Here is a 19931-nt window from a genome sequence, read left to right as displayed (position 1 = left end):
GGACTCGAATTGTATCACATGCACCAAAATAAAATTACAGTAGCATCTACTCATTTTAGACTAAACAAAGGAATATATCATGATATGTTAAGGTATCAAATTGATGGGCATTCTAGAAGTGACTAAAAACATGCTAACTAACTTAATTTTAAAGAAAGAATTAAATCAATTAGGCCATGAAATTTCTAATTAAATAACAACTTTAAGCATATTTTTATTATCTAAATCATGTTAAAAGAAAAAATTAAAAACATAAAAATCTATATTGTCAAGAAAAACTACTTGAAAAAATAATGAACAAAACTAAGTGCTTTCATGAATTAATCCTAACATATGCTAGCTAATTAATCATAACATATGCTAACTATAACAAATTTATATCATTAATCTAATTATTCTTAACACATACTAACTAAAAAAAAGACTATGAATCAACTAAATATAAAACATGAAATAATTAAATAAAATAAAGCTGAAAAAAGATTTTACCTCTTTCTGAGCCGCGAGATTGAAGACGATGAGCGAAAGACAACTTCACCACCATCCAAGAGCTTGATGGAACTCCAATCTACAAAAAAATAAAATAAAAAAATAAAAATTTAGACTCAAACTTTCGTGGGTTCGACGTTATAAGAACACTGTTCTTAGCCTAAATTTTGACTTCAATCTCCTATTTTCCTTGAAGAAAAATATAGATTGAAAGCTAAAATTTTTTACAACTTTTAGGCTGGGGACAAGAGTCCAAAAATTCTAGCCAAGTTAAGAAAATTTATAACTTTGGGTGGTTAAAAAACCTCTACTTCTCCCCTTCTTAATGAAAATATGAACCTTTATATAAGTTCCAAAAATTCCAAATTCCTTAAGGATTTTCGATGTGGGAGACTTGGAGTTTTTTTTTTTGTTTTTTTTTATAGAAAAAACTAAAAATTTTAAAAATACAAATTATAATTAAACTAACCTAACTATTATTGTATTTAGTTAAAATATAAAATTTATTCAAAGATGATTTTCGAATAACTACATAAATAGTAATCAAAGATATAGTTATATAGAAATATGTATATTATACTAAAATTTATAAAAAAATAAAAAAAGTTAAGAATAAAATGAAAATATCTTTGTTTTTATAGAAGCTAATTATTTCAAAAATGTTCGAAATTCAAAGAAACTCGATAGCTACTTTGCGTTATGGAGGGTCAAAATTGGGTGTCAACAGACACGTGTCCAATTTTTTCACCCATCAGTTGCCTTTAAGAGAGTGTGCATATTCTCTGTTCCACGTCAGCCTTTAAGATGTATTTATTTTATTTTAAAATAATTTAGGGATAATAAAACCCTAATAAAATTAATGTGAATCGCTGAAATTTCGGTCATAGTTGAGGGTGATATTTATACATTATCCCTAAATTAAATGTCAATCTTTTTGTTAATTTTCCTTATCAAAAAAACTTTTTGTTAATCCATTCAACTCTAGCATCACATTACTGATTTTTAATTTGGTTAAAAGAAGCCTCACGATTTTATTTCTCCCCATAATTTACTTCAACAACTGGACGAAAGACACTCCGAACGCCGTCGTTTGCTTAGCTTCAGAATCTTGTTGGATAGCTGCTCAACTCAAGTTGAGCTGTTCTCAAATGGCGGATAAGCCGCAGCCAGTTCAGGTACTATACTGTGGAGTCTGCGGGTTACCAGGGGAGTACTGTGAGTTCGGTCCCGACTTTGAGAAATGCAAACCCTGGCTGATTCAAAACGCACCCGATCTCTACCCGGATTTCCTTAAAGGTTGTAACCCTAAGAAAGCCCTATTTATGCTATATATATTTTTATAAATAGAGGTCTATTGAGATTTTGTTTATTTGTTTGTCTTTGCAGAATCAAATGGAACAGAGACAGATAAAGTCTCTGATAAGCTTCAGTCGACTTCAATCTCTGAAGGTGAGAGCTCGCTTTCTGTTCGTTTCAGACATATACCTGGCAAACTCTGTGTAATATGGATATATACTTTAGTGTAGTGATTTTAGTTTGCTTAGTTGTAAATTTTTAAGTTTATTTGCTTCTCTAGAAGTAGGGATTCTGAGATGCTTACAAGGGAAGGGGTGGAAGAACTAACATATTATGGTTGATGAAGCTGGAATGAAGCTATTGTTGGAACCCCAATAGAGACAACTGTTGGGAAAATGCGGACTAACACAAAAATATATGGTTAAAATAATAAAATAAAATGAGAAAATAGTGACACCAAGAATTTTACGTGAAAACCCTTTTAAATAAGGGAAAAACCACGGGCCAAGAGAATCAACTGATATCACTATAGTAATGAATTTTATACTGAGTAGTACCGAGTACAAGACTAAAAAAAAAACTACCACACACTCAAAAGGAATAACACTCTTTTGATTTACCACCTTACATAAAATATCGCTCATATTCTATTTTTCTTCACAAACTATTTTCTTATAGTGTATGGAATCCTCCCAACTCTCTAAATATTTTTCTCTCTGTGAATTGGTGTTATTAAATGAGAAGCTGAAGAGCTCCTTGGTGAAGGAATTTTGTTTCCGCGTTTTTTACCACCAATCTTGGCACTTTCTTTGACTAATCATTTGCAATTTGCAATTGCAAATTGCAAAGAAAGTCTGTAGCCTTTGTTGACAAAATTGACAAAAGAGAAAAGAATGGCTTGCAATTTTTGTTGAAGAGAAAAAAGTATGGGATGGATCCTACAAATCTCCCCTTCCAGTCCCATACACTAGAATGAGGTATCTTCATCTTCTTAGAGAGAGCTCATGCCAATAAGTTTTTTGCACAATTCGAACTTTTTCCTTGTTACCACTTTGGTTAGCATATCTGCAGGATTCTCATTTGTAGAAATTTTTTCAACCTGCATAGATTCATCTTCTATCTTTTCTCGAATCCAGTGATATCTCACGTCTATGTGTTTCGTCCTTGCATGGTACATGGAGTTCTTGCTCAAGTCTATTGCACTTTGACTGTCACAATAGACGACATACTCCTCGTGATGCAAGCCAAGCTCTTGAAAAAATTACTTGAGCCATATCATCTCCTTACCAGCTTCAGTAGCCGCAATATACTCAGCTTCAGCTGTAGACAGTGCAACACACTTCTGCAACTTTGACTGCCATGTATAGCTCCCCCTGAAAAAGTGAACAAATTTCCAGTAGTGGATTTTCTGTTATCAATGTCACCTACCATATCATCATCTGTATAGCCCTTCAAGATTGGATTTGATCCTCCAAAACACAAACATTTATCTGAGCTTCCCCTTAGATACTTGAGTATCCACTTTATAGCTTCCCAATGCTGTTTTCCTGGATTGTCGAGAAACCTGCTGACAACACCAATTGCATGAGCAATATCAGGTCTAGTGCATACCATTGCATACATTAGACTTCCATCGACGGAGGAATATGGAACTTTGGCCATGTTCTCTTTTTCCTCCCGAGCTGTAGGATACATCTTCTTGTTCAACTTCATATGACCAGCAAAAGGTATGCTAACATGCTTAGCATTTTTCATGTTGAAGCACTCCAGTACACGTTCAATGTACTTCTCTTGTGATAGATAAATCTTCCTTTCATCCCTGAGATGAGTAATTCTCATGTCCAAAATTTGCTTGGCATAACCCAAGTCTTTCATAACAAAAGACTTACACAACTCTTTTTTCAGCTCGTCAATTTTAGAAGTATTCCTATCCACAATCAACATATCATCCACATATAGCAGGAGGATGATAAAATCATCTTCATAAAAATTTTGTACTAACAAATAGTGATCTGAGAGTCTTCTTGTAGCCTTGCTCCCCCATAACGGATTCAAACTCCGTGTACCACTGTTTAGGAGCTTGCTTTAGCCCGTAGAGACTCTTTTTGAGTTTGCACACAGAATTTTCTTTACCATTTACCTTGAAGCCCTCAGGTTGTTCCATATAAATCTCCTCTTCTAGGTCATCGTGAAGAAAAGTCGTCTTCACATCCATCTGCTCAATCTCTAAATTAAGATTAGCAGCCAAACCAATAACTGTATGAATGGAGGACATTTTCACAATAGGAGAAAATATTTCGTCAAAGTCAATCCCCTTTCTTTGACCAAATCTTTTAACAACCAATCTAGCTTTGTATCTGTGCTTCAACCTGTGTTCTTTAACTTTAACTTTGATCACCCACTTGTTCTTCAAAGCTCTCATGCCCTTAGGCAATTTCACCAACTCATAAGTGTGATTCTCATGCAAAGATTTCATCTCATCTTGCATAGCTTCTAACCATTTATGCTAATGCTCATTTTCCATGGCCTCCTCATAATACCCAGGTTCACCCCCATCAGTGAATAACACATACTCATTAGGTGAATAGCGAGATGAGGGAATAAGTTGTCTTGTGGACTTCCTAAGAGGATTATTTGCTTCTTCCACAACTTCATGAGCAGGAGCATTATCAATAACAACATCATTGTTACCATCAGCATCAACATGTTGATCTGGAACTTGATTCTAAGCATCACCATGATCATCAAGCCCACCAACTTTATCTACACTTGTATGAGGAAATTGATCAAGATGAACTACTCCATCTGAACTTGAAGATTTTAGCTTCTCTATTTTGTCAATATCTTCAATGGTTTGATTTTTCATAAGACAATATCGCGGCTTCTCACAAGCTTCTTTTCAATTGGATCATATATCTTATAACTAAATTCATCAAGGCCATATCCAACTAAGATGCACTGCCTTGTCTTGGCATCTAACTTTGACCTCTCATCTTTCGGCACATGTACAAATGCTTTGCAGCCAAATACTTTCAAATGATCATAGGAAACATCCTTTCCATACCAAATTCTATTTGGAACATCACTTTGCAAAGCAACAACAGGAGATAAGTTAATAACATGTGCAGCGGTCAATAAGGCCTCACCCCAAAAGGAGTTCGGCAACTTTGCTTCAGAAAACAAACATCTAACTCTTTCCATCCATGTCCTGTTCATTCTCTCAGCCAACCCATTAAGCTGAGGAGTCTTCTGGTGTCTAATACCTTGATGTTTGTAGTATTCGTCAAATGGTCCACAATATTCATCACCATTATCAGTACGAATACATTTCAGTTTCCTTCCAGTTTCTTTTTCAACTGAAGCCTGAAACTGCTTAAAGACACCCAACACTTGGTCTTTAGTCTTCAAGATATAGACCCAAAGTTTTCTTGAACAGTCATCAATGAAAGTGGCAAAGTAGAGTGCACCACCCAGAGTCTGTCTTCATTGGACCGCATAAATCAGAGTGTACCAACTGAAGCAACTTTATCTTTCTTGAAGAAGGATTAGATTTAAAGGAGACCCTGCTTTGTTTTTCCGCCAAACAGTGCTCAAACTTTTCTAATTTAGCACTTTGCAAATCAGACAACAACTTCTTCTTGGCAAAACATTGAGTCCTTTTTCACTGATGTGGCTAAACCTCTTGTGCCACAACGTTGAGGAGTTATCGCTCTTAACTGCATTCACCATATTAGCACAAGTAGAAGCCGTAGTCCAGTATAGACCACGGTGTTTGCTACCACGAGCCACAACCAAGGAAACCTTAATAAGTTTCCATTTTCCACCACCATTGGTATTGACATATCCTTCATCATCTAGAACACCAACAGAAATTAGGTGTAGACAAACATCAGGTGCATGTTTTACATTGTTCAAAACTAGTTTAGTTCCAATACTAGTTTCCAAACAGATTGTACCAACACCCACCACCCTAGATACAGTCTCATTACTTATATTCAAGATTCCAAAGTCACCAGGAGTATAGGAAGAGAAAAATTTCTTCTTTGATGTTACATGAGATGTGGCACTAGTGTCCACAACCCAGTTTGACTCATCACAATCAATATTTATCAGATCTGCATAAAGGACTATAACAAGATCTTCGGTGGAGACAGTGGCTAGGCAATTTTCATTGCCATCTTCTTTATTTTCGTCTTTGTCTTTGTTCTCCCTCTTCAATTTCCGATAGAAATTCTTTGTGTGCTCTTTCATGCCACAATAATAGCACTCAATATCCCTAAGTCTGCCTCTGAATTTGCTCCTACTATGTTCTCTATTCTGAGAACCACGGTTTTTATTTCTCCCCCTGAAGCCAGTTACTAGGACATTCGACGAAGAAGAAGAACCTTGAGATTTTCTTCTCATCTCTTCGTTTAAGATGCTACTTTTGGTGGAAGAAGAAGAACCTTGAGATTTTCTTCTCATCTCTTCGTTTAAGATGCTACTTTTGGTGGAATCCATAGAGATCACACCATCCGGAGCAAAATTTGACAATGAAGTTCTAAATATTTTTCAAAAGTCTGGTAGGGAACCAAGTAGAAGCAAACTTTGAATTTCTTCGTCAAATTTAATGCCCATAGCAGATAATTGGTTAATGATTCCTTGAAAATTATTCAGTTGATCTATCTGATGCTCCCATAGGGTACGAGTATGTGTCTCCCCAAAAATATGGTTCAACACATTATTGTCAACCTATTGCCTAATAAATTCACACACCTGTGTGTGCAACAAATTTCACTCTTCATCTATTTTATTATCAGGCTTTACAGTGGTAAAGACTAGTTGATAAAAATTCTTGACATAAAGCAAGTCTTCCACTTTTTTCTTTCAAATGACATAATTAACTCCATTTAAAGTAATCATTCTACTAGTGTTGACTTCCATAGTTTTCCCCCCAAAAAATATAACTATAGCAAATCAAAGTAAATCTTTTCTGATGTTGAAGTTCAGACTATGCTGCAACCACAGAGCATACTCAGATAAAACCTCGCTCTGATTTCAGTTTGTTGAAAAAACGCGGACTAACACAAAAATATATATGATCAAAATAATGAAATAAAATGAAAAAAATGATGACACCAAAATTTTTACGTGGAAATCTTTTTAAATAAGGAAAAAAATCACGGGCCAAGAGGAGCAACTGATATTACTATAGTAATGAATTTTATACTGGGTAGTACCGAGTACAACACTCAAAAAAAGACTTTCACACACTCAAAAGGAATAACACTCTTGATTTACCACCTTATAAAATATATCGCTCACACTCTATTTTTCTTCACAGACTATTTTCTTATAGTGTAATGGAATCCTCATAGCTCTCTAAATATTTCTCTCTGTGAATTGGTGTTATTAAATGAGAAGCTGAAGAGCTCCTTTTATAAGGGTGAAGGAACTCTTCTTCTGTATTTTTTACCACCAATCTTGCCACTTTCTTCGACTAATCAATTGCAATTTGCAATTGCAAATTGCAAAGAAAGTCTGTAGCCTTTATTGACAAAAGGGAAAAGAATGGCCTGCAATTTTTGTTGAAGAGAAAAAGGTGTGGGATGGACCCCACAACAACTAAGTTAGATGATTTCTTTTCATGTATCGAAGCCTTGCACAAAGTTACGTGTTGCATGTGCTAATAGGAGGATACAAGTAGTGGTGGAACATTGGAAGTGCACACGAGCTTGCCAGACATTGGTCGATGTTTGGTATGTACAATGTCTTAGAAATTGGTTGTAAAGGGGATTTCAGTTTGAAGATTAGTTTAACCTTTCTATCCCTTATCTAACTCAAGATATAAAAGGTGACCCTATATGATGCCTATAAATGCCATAAAAAATATAATATGTTGTTTACAGTTGAGAAAGACCAAGGACATGAATCTTATAAGGTTGTTGCAGATATCCTGTCAACATCGAGCCATGAGGAATTGTAAATTCAGGCTTGAAAGATCTCTCTGGAGGAATTGCTTGCAGAAACGATTTTGTGTTAAAGTTAATTCTCAATACAAGAGACGGTGAAGTATTTTGATCATTTTTTATGACAAGGGAATCCGAAGCCACTACCCTTTGGGTGGACACATGGTAAAACCCGCGCGCATATGCAATAGTTCACAAACCACACAGGAGAGGTAACACACACTAGGCAAGCCCGATGCGACAAGCTCAACCTAGAAGGTAAACCCCTTGCATTCGATGGCAAGGGGTTTCGAACTTGAGACCTCCAACATGAAAGTCCCAAGCCCTAACCACTGGGCCACCTCGAAAAATTGTTCAATTCTAACCAAGAGGATCACATTTTAGATCACATTTGTGAAAGGTACAAACTTTTTGGCTAAATTTGTAGAATTAGGTCTATAGAGGTAAAGGTTGGCATGAAAATTATGAGGATAAGGAAAGCTTGTTGTCCAGAGGTCGAAGTAGAATGACTCACCTAGCTATTCAATGCTATACAAAGAAATGGTAGCCTAGTAGGATACTTGATGAGTGGAGGAAGAACACCTGATTTATAAGAACAAAGGAGATAGTCAAAGTTGTGCGAACTATTGTGGCATTGAACTCATTTATGTACGATGCAAACTTTGGGGAAGAGTGAGATCATAGACCTGAGAGCATAAAAGAGTGAAAGAGAACCAGTTTGGATTTATGCCCAATAGATCTACAAATCAGACTATGTTCTTTCGGAGAAAATTGATGGAAATATATCACGAAAGTAAGAAAGATCTACACATGGTGTTTATTGATCTAGAGAAACAATATGATAGAGTGCCACAGAAGGTCCTTTGGTGGGTGATGGATAAGAAAGAAGTTCATATTATTAAATATATAAATGTCATAAAAGACATGTATGAAGGAGTCGTCATTAACGTGTAAACAATAGTAGGTGATACAAAGGAGTTTCCCATACCAATTGTTTATACTAGGGATCGACATTGAGCCTCTACTTGTTCACCCTATTTATGAACGAGTAACAAAATAAAAGATGAGGTCTTATGGTGTATGCTATTTGCGGATGATATTGTGTTATTTGATGAAACTAACAAGGGTGTCAACCAAAAGCTTGAGCTACGAAGAAGCACCTTAAAGAGTAAGGGTGCCAGAATGAGCAGAACTAAGACTGAATACATGCATTGCAAGTTTAGTTAGCATGGGAAGAGAGAAATTGAGGTGAGAGTAGATGGGATTGAGGTGCGAAAATGTAAACAATATAGATATCTAGGCTCGTTGTTTCAAGAGAATGGAATGATAGTGGAAAATGATACTCATAGGATTAAAATTGAATGGTTAAATGGATAAGTGCTAGTGGGGTGTTATGTGATAGAAGAATGCCTACTAAAGTGAAAGGTAACTTTTATAGAACAACTATAAGACCGGTGATGTTATATAGCAGTGAACATTGAGATACTAAAGTCCAACATATCAACAAGATGAGTGTTGTAGAGATCTAGATGCTAAAATGGATGTGCGATCACGCACTATTAGGCGAGATTATAAATGATCACATTCTAGAAGGTTGCGTAGCATGCATTAAGGATAAAATGCGAGAAGGTCGCTTGAGATGGTTTGGACATGTCTTGCATCGACCTACAAATGCACCAGTTTGTAGGTGTGAAACTAAGGTAATTGAAGGTGTTTAAAAGGGACAGGGTAGACCTAAAACCACATGGAAGGAAGTTGTTTTAAAAGACCTACAAATCATTGGTATCAATATAGACTTACCTGCAAATAGGGCACAATGAATGAAAAAGATCCATATCAGTTATATCTACTAGTTGAGAAGAGGTTTTAGAGTAGTTAGAAAATTTATATTATTATTATTATTTATTCATATATTTAACTTATTTTTCACTTTTATTTTATTTATATGATGGATGATATTTGATGAAGAAGTGGAGACTCAAATAGCCGGTCTCAACTTATTTGGGACTTAGGCATAGTTGTTGTAGTCTATGTTTGACAATTGGTTAGGGTGTGGTATTGAGTCGTTATTGGCTGTATTCCTTTAGTTTTGAAAGTTCTTCTCATCTCTTTTCTGATACCCTGTTTTTATAAATCTACTTGTTTTATTCCTCTTCAAAAGTTGAATCTTTTATTTATATTATGTCCTCTGTGGTGATCCATATATTTCTTCTCATGATTGGACACTCCCAGATCATTTTAGCGGAGGCCTTTTCTTTCATTAGTCATTTTATTGCCAAGAGATGCTTACTTCTTATAGTGTTTTTCAACATCATCATATTCTGTTATCAACTACAAATACCTAGTGTAGTTCCACAAAAATGGGGTTTGGAAAGGGTAGAGTGTACGCGGATGTTACCCCTACTTCCAGATCCTACTTAGAGATAAAGAGGTTATTTCGATAGACCCTCGGCTCAAGAAACAATAGTTCAGAGCAGTCCAGAAAGAGAATAAACAGAAGTGAAAACATAACAAAGCATTCTGAACAGTAACTACACCGTAATAATACCACAATCAAAGTACAAGAAGCAACAAATAGTAACAGAAATGGAAGGACAAGAAACTATAGGAAGAATCTTACAACTACTAGTACAGATGGACAACAAGAAAACTCACTACTATCTACTAATTTTCTACCCTAATCTGTGTCCTCCACAACCTCCTATCTAGGGTCATGTCCTCAATAAACGGAAACTGTGTCATGTCCTATCTAATCACCTCTCCTCAATATTTTTTCAACCTACTTCTACCTCTTCTGGACTTAATATTCTGTAATCATGTCAGATATATGCTTGATTGGTTTTTGTATCTGGGTCAATAGTTGTAGAAACCCTTTTGAGCAGAGAACTCTAGGATTAGCCTTCTGAGTTCAAATTGAATTTTGTGCTTATCCTCTTTCTTCCTTTTGTTTGATCAGGTTCTTCAGCATCTAAACCAGAAGAAGTCAAACGTCTTCCTGGTGGAAAGATAAAAAAGAAAGTAAGAACTTTCAAAGACTTTCTTATTATCTGAAGAATGAAAATCTCTCTTTTAAGGTTTCTATGATTCCGCCCCATCCCAATGATAATACAAGCCATGTACAAATTTTGAGTGGTGACTTTCTTGGAATTCCTCCTGTTAATTCCCTCATTTATAAAGTTTTGTATTACATCCATATCTGCTTCATTTGTTAATTAGCTTCCATCTTATGCTGATACTTGGCCAACAAATTGTGAATGTGGACGATGCTTAATGAAAAAGCTGATCTCTTTCCCATCATGAACTGCGATGATACATTTATTATTATTCTCTTCTAATTGTTTTTTCCTTTGATTTTATTATTAGTTGTTATTTCCTTTGTTTCGGTTATCGTATTATTTGCTATCGGTACTATTCTTTTCTCCATTATTTTCAACATGGCTTCTTCACTAGTGTATATCCTTTTCATTCCCGTTTTGTTATGCGTTTCTTGAGCCAAGTGTCTTTTAGAAACCACCTCTCTATCCTCACAAGGTAGAGGTAAGGTTTGCATACATACCATCCTTCCCAGACTTCACTTGTGGGATTACATAGGTATGTTGTTGATGAGCGTTTATTCTTCATTTTGTCATTTTCCAAGATGCTATTTTGCCTGGTTGAACATACTTGAAGGAGCTATTGTGTTTTGTAAAGGCTTTTTTCCTTGTCAATGTTAAGAAGGAAAACTTGCTCAGGAGGTTAGGATCATGATCAACCTTTCTTGTCAGAAGGCAGTGTATAAGGGCTAATTAAAGTACTACACTAAGAGAAGCAATAGTGCTTAAAAGAATCAGTTTTACCCACAAAAATCCCGCTGAACTAGTTTCTCTTTGCATAATTAGTTTGCTGTTATAGATTTAAGGCTAGTGTTTCATTGCATGGATGAAAATTATTAGTACCAGTTATGTGTGAGTTATAATTGTTTGACTTAATGTATTGGTCTTTTTCAGTTTTTTAATCATTTACTTCTTTCAACCACCATTATTAAACCTGGCAGAGAACCTGAAAGGAAAGTGGTTGTCAAGGGTTCTGTGTTCTGGAACCCTCATAAAAAACATAGAATCTTGGGGCTATAGGGGGTTTCTTTTCTTTCTATATTCCTTTTTCCTTTTTCTCTTTTCTTTGGGTGACTGAAAATATATATGGGTATCTTAATGGGATAAAATAAAAGAATTCTCATCTCAGATGCTTCAATTGATTTGGGTAACTAACTCAAGCAATGCAGTAGTCAGCTAATAAGTTCAGGTACAATTTCAGAAGTGAGTAACATGATATAGTTTGCAATACAAATACTGTAGAACAGCGAGTGGCATATCCATAATGTTCCAACTTCCTACAATCATCCTTTAATTGTGTCCAGGACTAGAGCTCCTGAACTAATCTACAATTGGTTAAGTTGTTGAATTATTTGGTAGGACAAGCAAGAAATTATTATTGAAAAGGTGACACGGAACAAGCGGAAAAGTATCACAACCATCAAAGGTCTCGAACTCTTTGGTGAGCATTTACCTATATTTTATTGTGTATTATGTTGCATAATCCGTGTTCTTCTTTCTTTAGATCCTTTTCGACTTCCAAATTGCTGCAATTCTTAGCCTGTCTTATTTTTTGACATTTAGGTGTTAAACTAAGTGATGCCTCCAAAAAGCTTGGTAAAAAGTTTGCTACTGGAGCTTCCCTGGTGAAGGTGCGTTGAGTTATAGTTTTCGATTTTCTCTGGTATAAGTTTGTTGTATGCCTGACCTGCATTCACCCTTTAGGGCCCAACTGAGAAGGAGCAGATTGACGTTCAAGGAGACATAGCTTACGACATTGTGGACTTTATTACAAAAACCTGGCCCGATGTAATATTCATTTCTGTATTATCTTTAGATTTTTGTCATTAAGTGTGTTTTTAGCTGGTTATTTACTAGTATTACAGAAAATTATGGCTGTTTATGTAGCTGTTTTATAATAATCATCAGAATGAGTCGAATATGAAAAAAAGGTAATAAAAAATATCACCGGAATGAGTCAAATTTCTTCCTCTTTGTCAAGAAAGGAACTGCAATTGACAAAAAATTGCATCTCTCTTGCCAAATATGTGGTCAAGGCATCATTCAATCTACTTGAGTCGAAACATACATTTCTGAATTTCTAATCGTGCTTTAGAATTTGTCCTTTCATCTAAAACAGTTCATAAACTTTTATGTGTTGCTACTATGAAAGACAATACTGAGTAATAATTTGGAAATTTATTTTACATTTCTTTGTGTCCCCTCCAGAGTCTGGTAAGAGCTTAATCCAGATCTGACATTTATTCTATATTTGAGATTTTGGCCTATGTCTATGTCAACATTACTTCAGTGCCCTCAGAACTTAACATGCTTAGTAAGTTGCTCTCAGTGTCCCCTCAAGTGTTGGATAAGAACTTAACCAGATCAGGAAGAAAGATTTAAGAGGCCAACCGTAACTTCCTCTTTCCTGCTATATTTATTTCTGAGCCTGTGGGTACTTTCTTTCTCAAGCACTTTGTTTCATTGAAACTTCACATAGATGGACATGGAATTGTGTGCAAAATTCATATTATTTACTAAGTTGGTTAGATACTCTTTTAAAAAGTAAAAATATTATATTAGTAGATACCCTTGTCTTACCCAATTTCTTAAGATGTTTGCTGAAGCTATTTTTCTGTGGTTCTCAGGTTCCAGAATCTGCAATATTCTTTATAGAAGATGGAAAAAAGGTTCCTGCGGCATAAGCTTAGGAGACTCTATTCTTGCTTGCAGCAAGGTGTTTTATTAGTGCGATGCTCTTATCAATATGATTAAAATTTTGGAGTGAGAATTTGTATTGGAGCTATTGATGCTCGTATCCCGTCCAACCCTTTTCCCTATAGTAACTAAGGGAACTCAAAAAACACAAGGGGATTTTGCAGTTTAGATATGGTTTGGTTTGGTTTGCTTGCAGCATATCTGCTTGTACAGTTGCTGCAATACTATTTTGTTTCTGAAATTTGGTATTATACTGTATTTAGTGATAGTTTCTCTTATTATTGGATGGTGATGGTATTTATTCTTGTATAGTTTTTTGTGAAATTCTTAGTTGGTTATCAGTGAGATTAACTCTAGTAATTGGATAGAGGAATAATATTGTAGGAACTACAAAGTTTTATTTGTGTGGACTATATTATTATTAAATTTTAACTTTAAAAAAAAAGGATAGTGGAAAGGGGTTCTCCAAAGTTGTAACGTTGAGCTATTTGCATTATCAATTTGACGCTACTCAAAAGTGCATTTATTTGTACTCTGAAGTACTCCTTCAACTTTGCTTACTGCTTTTTAGCTACTCATAGACGAGCTGCTTCTCTGAACAGAGAGGATTAGAATGTCTGTTTTAAGTTATTAATTTTTCAGCACGTAGTATGCCAGGTCATATTGTAGATTTCGTAAACTAAAACCAATGTTATTTAAATAAAATACATGAAAGAATAAAGTACAAGTTTTTGTGATTGAATAATATGGATCCTCGTATGCTAACTTGTTTGTCGGTGTCAAGATAATTGAATTTTGTGTGAACGAAGATAAACAATCAAAGTTGTATTAGATATAAGTGGGTGGTGTACCAAAGGGTGTGGTCTTGTGGTCAATGAAGTGGTTGAGAACTTTGAGTTTTCAGATTCAATTTAGCGGAGACAAAAAAAACACTAGGCGATTCTTTTCATTTGTCCTAGCTTTGATAGACAGAATTACATGATATTTGTTGCTGGTGAGAAAAAAAGAGAGATATAAGTGTAGGTCACTCAGTACTTTTTCATAGACGATATTCTTGCTGTGTGTTCCTTTCATGAGTTGTTACTTTGTCATGAGCAAAACATTTGTTGTCGACATTAGTATTCTTGAAGGTTTGTTTTAAACAAACATCAAAACATTGAAAGTTTGTATAAACAAAACTCAAACTTGGCGTACCTTGTTTATGACATGATTAATTGGCTCGAAAGTTGTTTATTTCTTTTCCTAGCAATTCTTTAAAACCAACCCTGCAAGAGATGTTGCACATAACAAATCCACACTTTTGCATTGTTGTATTTATGCCATACTTGACGAAATCACATGTTTATTTTCACAGATTCTTTCACACATTAGTAAGACCATTTTTACATAACACCGTATGATAATTTCTCACACATCCAATTTTACATGGCATCTTTACAAACTCTCTCACCACCTGCACATGAAAATTAGTTCACACAACTAAATACACAGCACCTTTTCAGAACTTTTTTATTTCTACTCTTTCTCTTATTCCATTCACAAACACTCTCAACTAACAATAGACAGAGAGACACATTTTTTGTAGGGCTATACAAGGCAAACCGATAAACCGCATCAAACTGATAAACCGAATCAAACCGGAAAAAAAACCCGACTAGTAGTTTGGTTTGACTTGGTTTGGTGTTTGGAAAAAAACCCGACCATTATAGGGTTGGTTTGGTTTTAACTAAAAAAAGTCAAATCGAACCCAAACTGACCCGATTATAGATATACTACTTTTAAATTATGTTATACATAAATTTTTTTATTAAAATGTAATTTATAAATATTTTTTAAAATTTTTTCATAATTTTTGTTTTCTTTCTTACATTTAGATTTGGACTTGAGAAGCCCATCTAAATAATATAGAAAAAAAGCTTATCTTATAAAGTTAAAACTTCAAACAGTGTTCTGCCTCCATCTTATATGTTGATATTTTGTACTAGAACTCTTTTTAAGAAGCAATGCTCTGTGCTTTTTATTGGATACTACGAAAAACCCGAGAAACTCGAAAAAACTCGAAAAAATCTGAAAAATCCAAAAAAAATTGATATCGAAAAACTCGACTTTTATTGATTTGGTTTGATTTATAAATTTAATAACCCAACACAAATGGTTTGTTTTGATTTGGTTTGATTTGTAAAAAATCTGAACCAACCTGGTCCATATACACCCCTAATTTTTGAAAGGTGTCCAACATTAATTCCTATTGTACTGTTAACAAAATCAGACTAAAGAGAAAATGCTTTATAGAGATGAGATTTTCAATACACCTCAACTTTATGTGCTTATGATATTTTTCAAGTTCCCAAAATACAGTTTCCTCTGTTCTACTACTTTCAAGCTTATGAAAAATCCAATAAATTACATAGTGATCTTAGATGACTTCGGACTGGTCTTATCTTTTAAAAGTATTTGAAAGCATTTTTTTTCTTAGAAAACTAATATTAAAGATTGGTCGAGAAAACCTGTGAACAATATCAAAAGTACAAACATACCCCTGAGTTTTATTAGTTTAGTTTGATTTACAGACTAAAAAATACAACACAAATAATTTAATTTGATATCTAAAAAATCCTAACTAACTTGGTCCCTATACACCCCTATACCTTAGTATCACTTTTAGTTATGCCTTAAGTAAATTTTTGCATATCTATTGGTGTTCGAAGTTAATCTTAGTAATATCTACTTATGATAACTATCTAAAGTTTCCTATAAGTAATGTTCAAACAAAATTATTTCAAAGATAAGAATATAAACTTAAAATATTTTTTTTTAAAAAAACTAAAATAAAAAAAAGATATGGTAGCATTAGCAACAAGTTATATTTCTAGAGTTTTAAATAAATATAAAATTAAAATATTAAAAATGATTTCTTTTTAAAAAAATTATTTCATTTAACATCAAAAGAAAAGCACAATTTGGACAGGAGAGAAGCTGAACAAGCCCCAGCTCTGTAGAAGATCAAGAATATAGGTGATCCTATCTTGACACAGTAAGGACTGAGCAAAAAAAAATCATGAGCAAAAATGGGTGAGCGGGTGGGGAAGCCCACAGGGCAGGAGACTCCCAACTATACATTGTAGGGAGTTCCTCAAAAAATATGCGAAGGCATATACTAGAGTGGAATTGTACATCAAAGTGGATTGAAGCATAGATCAGAGTTACTTTTTTCGGAGGTTCGGAAGGCTGCTAGTTTCCATTTGTCCATATTGATGAGGACTTTGATTAGAGAGGATAGGTCATTTGCCTCTTGAAAAAGTTGGGATTGATTCATGATGTGGCTCATGGAGGCAAGTCTATCAGCCACTTTGTTGGATTCCCTGAATACATGGACTAGAGAGGAGTTTGAGCTAATTAGTATTTTTTTAATCTTCTTTGACTTCATCCATAATCCTTCACAGAATTTTGACATTGGAATTTATACCGTTGACTAGCATTTTGGAGTCGCTCTCGTCCATGATATTGATGAACTCATTTTCAATGCACCATTTGATACCATATAGAAGGGCTGAAGCCACTGCCCAATTGCTCGTGCCTACTCCCAATGGTTTAGTGAAGGAACAAATTAATTTTCTATTGTGATCCCTGATGATTCCTCCTATTCCATACTTTCCTTGCCTACACCTGCCATCTGTGTTGAGCTTTACAAATTGTGAGGGAGGCTTGCTCTATTTAACGGTGGCAATATTCTTGTGGAAGACGTTCCCGTTAAGGGATATACAAATATGAGACCAATTTGCCTCAAGGTTAATATTGTGAAAATGATTATTAACTATATGAGCAAGGTTGAAAGAGATTAAAGAAAGGGATCATCTCATATTGTGGCATTCTTTTCCGTATTTCAAACTGCATCTACTCCTCTAGATGTAAGACCTCGGAAGTCAGGAAGTTGGAATCAAGAGAAAATCCTCAGATGTTGACTGTCCTCAGAGTTACGAGTCACCATACAACTCATAAACATCTCTATGACTCACAGGGATGAGTCGTAGAGGGAGTCTTCCAACCTGTTCAGAAACAATCTCAAGAGGAATCCTATGACTCAACAGGATGAGTCGTAGGAGTATTGACGACCCATAATACCAAGTCGTAAAGAAAGTCTAGAGGCTCAGAATATGCAGGTTCTTAGACCTTGTAGGACGACAAAGGTCTATCACTCGTCATCTTGTTGACGAGTCTTCCAAAGGACTCGTAGATGCAACATCAGAGGCTCCCAAATTTCAGGAAATTTAGGACACTGCAACGATGACTCAAGTCTACGATTCATCAACTTGAGGACAAGTCGTAGAAGTCAATTAGTAAGTCCAAAGTTTAATTTTAATGAAGGGTATTTATATCTTTTGTCAAGTTCAGTTCGATGAACCTAGACACTTTTATGGCCAAGTTCATAACCTATAAACACCCATTCCTTCAAATTCCCCTCATATTCTAAATTATTCTCCAAAATTTTCCAAGGCAAGACTAAGGAATCCTCTCAAGGTTCTTTTTTAATTTTTGGGTTGATTTCGCCAAGGTATGTGAGAATTGATCCATGGGTTCCCTCCACCCATGGAGTCTCAATGTTTTCTTCAAAAGTCTCTATAAATTTCATTAGTAGCTAACCCTAGTTTTGATAAATTGCATTGGGGTGTTTCAATTTCATTTTTTACTTGTTATCAATAATTATTCTAAGCGTATTTTTACATTAATTGCATGATTTCAAGTTAAATTATGAATGCATATGTATTAAGCTATTTCAATAATGATTATGAAGCTTAAACATGAGTTACATGAATTTTGATTATGAAGTTCTATAATTTTCAAAAAAAAGCTTTCATGAATGAAGTTGAGATTTATGATTTAAGGATAAAAGTTATAATGATGATCAGCGATGATCCAAGAAAGTTGTTATGGTGTGATAAGTACAATTTTCATACAATCATGTTTAGATGGTGATAAGGATAATTCTCATCAAAGTTACAGATTCCTATGAATCACTAAAGTTAATGAGATACTCTTATGATTATTTCCATGATGAAGTTAATGATGATGTTTCTATATTTTTAATGAATTCCATTGGGATATTGGCTAAGCACCGAGAGGACTTCTAGGTGGGGTTCTATCTGGTAACGTAGTGAGTTACCCAAGGGAATCCTAGTAGCAACTTAAAGTCCCAAACTACATTGCCCCCATAGGTTGCCCTTATATCCTAGCTAGTGGATCCACATATATCTCACAAAGTTAAAGTTGTTCTCATAGAGTCTACCTTGGCAAGTAGCCTCTCGCTTCTCGATGTGGGAGTTACATCAGATTCCATGTTATAGGTTTCATGGTCTTAAGATGTCAGTTGAAGGTCTTATCCCACTTTCAAGTTATATGCAAAGATGAAAAGTTTACTATGAAGCTTTATGATCCGTTGACCGTATATTTACATGATATTTCAAATGCTTTTAAGTTGTTTTATGCTCATTATGATTGGTAATGCATCCTATGCCATATTGTTCATGTTCTATTACTGGTTCACGCATAACTCACATACTTATTACCTTCTATGTACTAATGCATACTTTTCCTACATTGTCTCATAATGTAGGGACGAATGATATTCACGCTCCCACATTCATGGCTAGAGTTGGTTTAGTTCTCAAGAGTTGGTGAGCCTTCATTCATCTAGGATATAACTTTTCTTTCATGTTGTTACTTTGACTTTTCTCTTATATTCGGATGAGCTAGGAGCTTGTCCTAAAGCCCCCATCAAGTATAGACTTAGAGGTATGTTTAGACGTTGCAAGCGATTTAGTCCATTTTGGACATTAATTTGAGTATTTCTTCTTCTGCTTTATCTCATTATGTCTTTACCTTCTGTGTGCGATATATGCTAAGATTGCTTGGTTGAGATCCTTTGGTTTCTAGATCGCAGTATCATGTCTAGGCCCTAGGCTCGAGTTGTGACAAGCTTAGTATTAGTGCCCTAGGTTTAGGAGTGTCTTAGGGAGTCTAACATACTGCATCGAGTAGAGTCTTATTCATCAGTGTGAAGTGCGCCAAATCTATGAATATGAGGCTATAAAGCATCTTAGGAAAATCTCACATCTTTCATAATCTATGTCGTGTGGTAGAGTGGTACTCTAAGTCTTTTCTTCTAATGCTTGCTTTTATGAATTTGATAAAATGCCTCCACGAAGATACCCTGCTCAAAGGAATGTGGTTGTAGAGGAGCAACAAGCTCCAAATGATCCCTTAAATGATCAAGTCTCCAATGCCGAGTTTAGAGCGGCCTTTCAAGTGCTTGCTCAAACCATGATGGCACAAGCTAATTGTGAGGTGGTTTCTCTCGTGAACCCAAGTATGGGTATGGTGAAAAAAAGGGTTTGTGACTTCATAAGGATGA

General features: G+C 35.0%; 1 protein-coding gene across 1 annotated transcript; it reads left to right on the top strand.

Annotated features, from left to right (window-relative positions):
- Positions 1 to 1507: 1507 nt before the first annotated feature.
- LOC129893365 (translation machinery-associated protein 22-like) lies at positions 1508 to 13831 on the top strand. The gene is made up of 7 exons (XM_055968885.1): positions 1508 to 1785; positions 1876 to 1938; positions 10690 to 10751; positions 12185 to 12266; positions 12389 to 12456; positions 12530 to 12613; positions 13453 to 13831. The coding sequence occupies exons 1-7, from the start codon at positions 1638 to 1640 to the stop codon at positions 13507 to 13509; spliced, it is 564 nt and encodes a 187-aa protein (XP_055824860.1). The 5' UTR covers positions 1508 to 1637; the 3' UTR covers positions 13510 to 13831.
- The last annotated feature ends 6100 nt before the right edge of the window (positions 13832 to 19931 follow it).

The sequence above is a fragment of the Solanum dulcamara genome, chromosome 6 (genome assembly GCF_947179165.1).
Source record: "Solanum dulcamara chromosome 6, daSolDulc1.2, whole genome shotgun sequence".
Classification (NCBI taxonomy): domain Eukaryota; kingdom Viridiplantae; phylum Streptophyta; class Magnoliopsida; order Solanales; family Solanaceae; genus Solanum; species Solanum dulcamara.
Note: the sequence above shows the minus strand (reverse complement) of the source record. Positions and strands in the feature narration are given on the sequence as shown.

What these genes read in the sequence shown, in the direction of transcription:
- LOC129893365 (XM_055968885.1), top strand. Translation starts at nt 1,638, where the DNA reads ATGGCGGATAAGCCGCAGCCAGTTCAGGTACTATACTGTGGAGTCTGC. An exon ending in GTCGACTTCAATCTCTGAAG is followed by an intron (nt 1,939 to 10,689) that starts GTGAGAGCTCGC and finishes TTGTTTGATCAG; the next exon opens with GTTCTTCAGCATCTAAACCA. An exon ending in CTGGAGCTTCCCTGGTGAAG is followed by an intron (nt 12,457 to 12,529) that starts GTGCGTTGAGTT and finishes TTCACCCTTTAG; the next exon opens with GGCCCAACTGAGAAGGAGCA.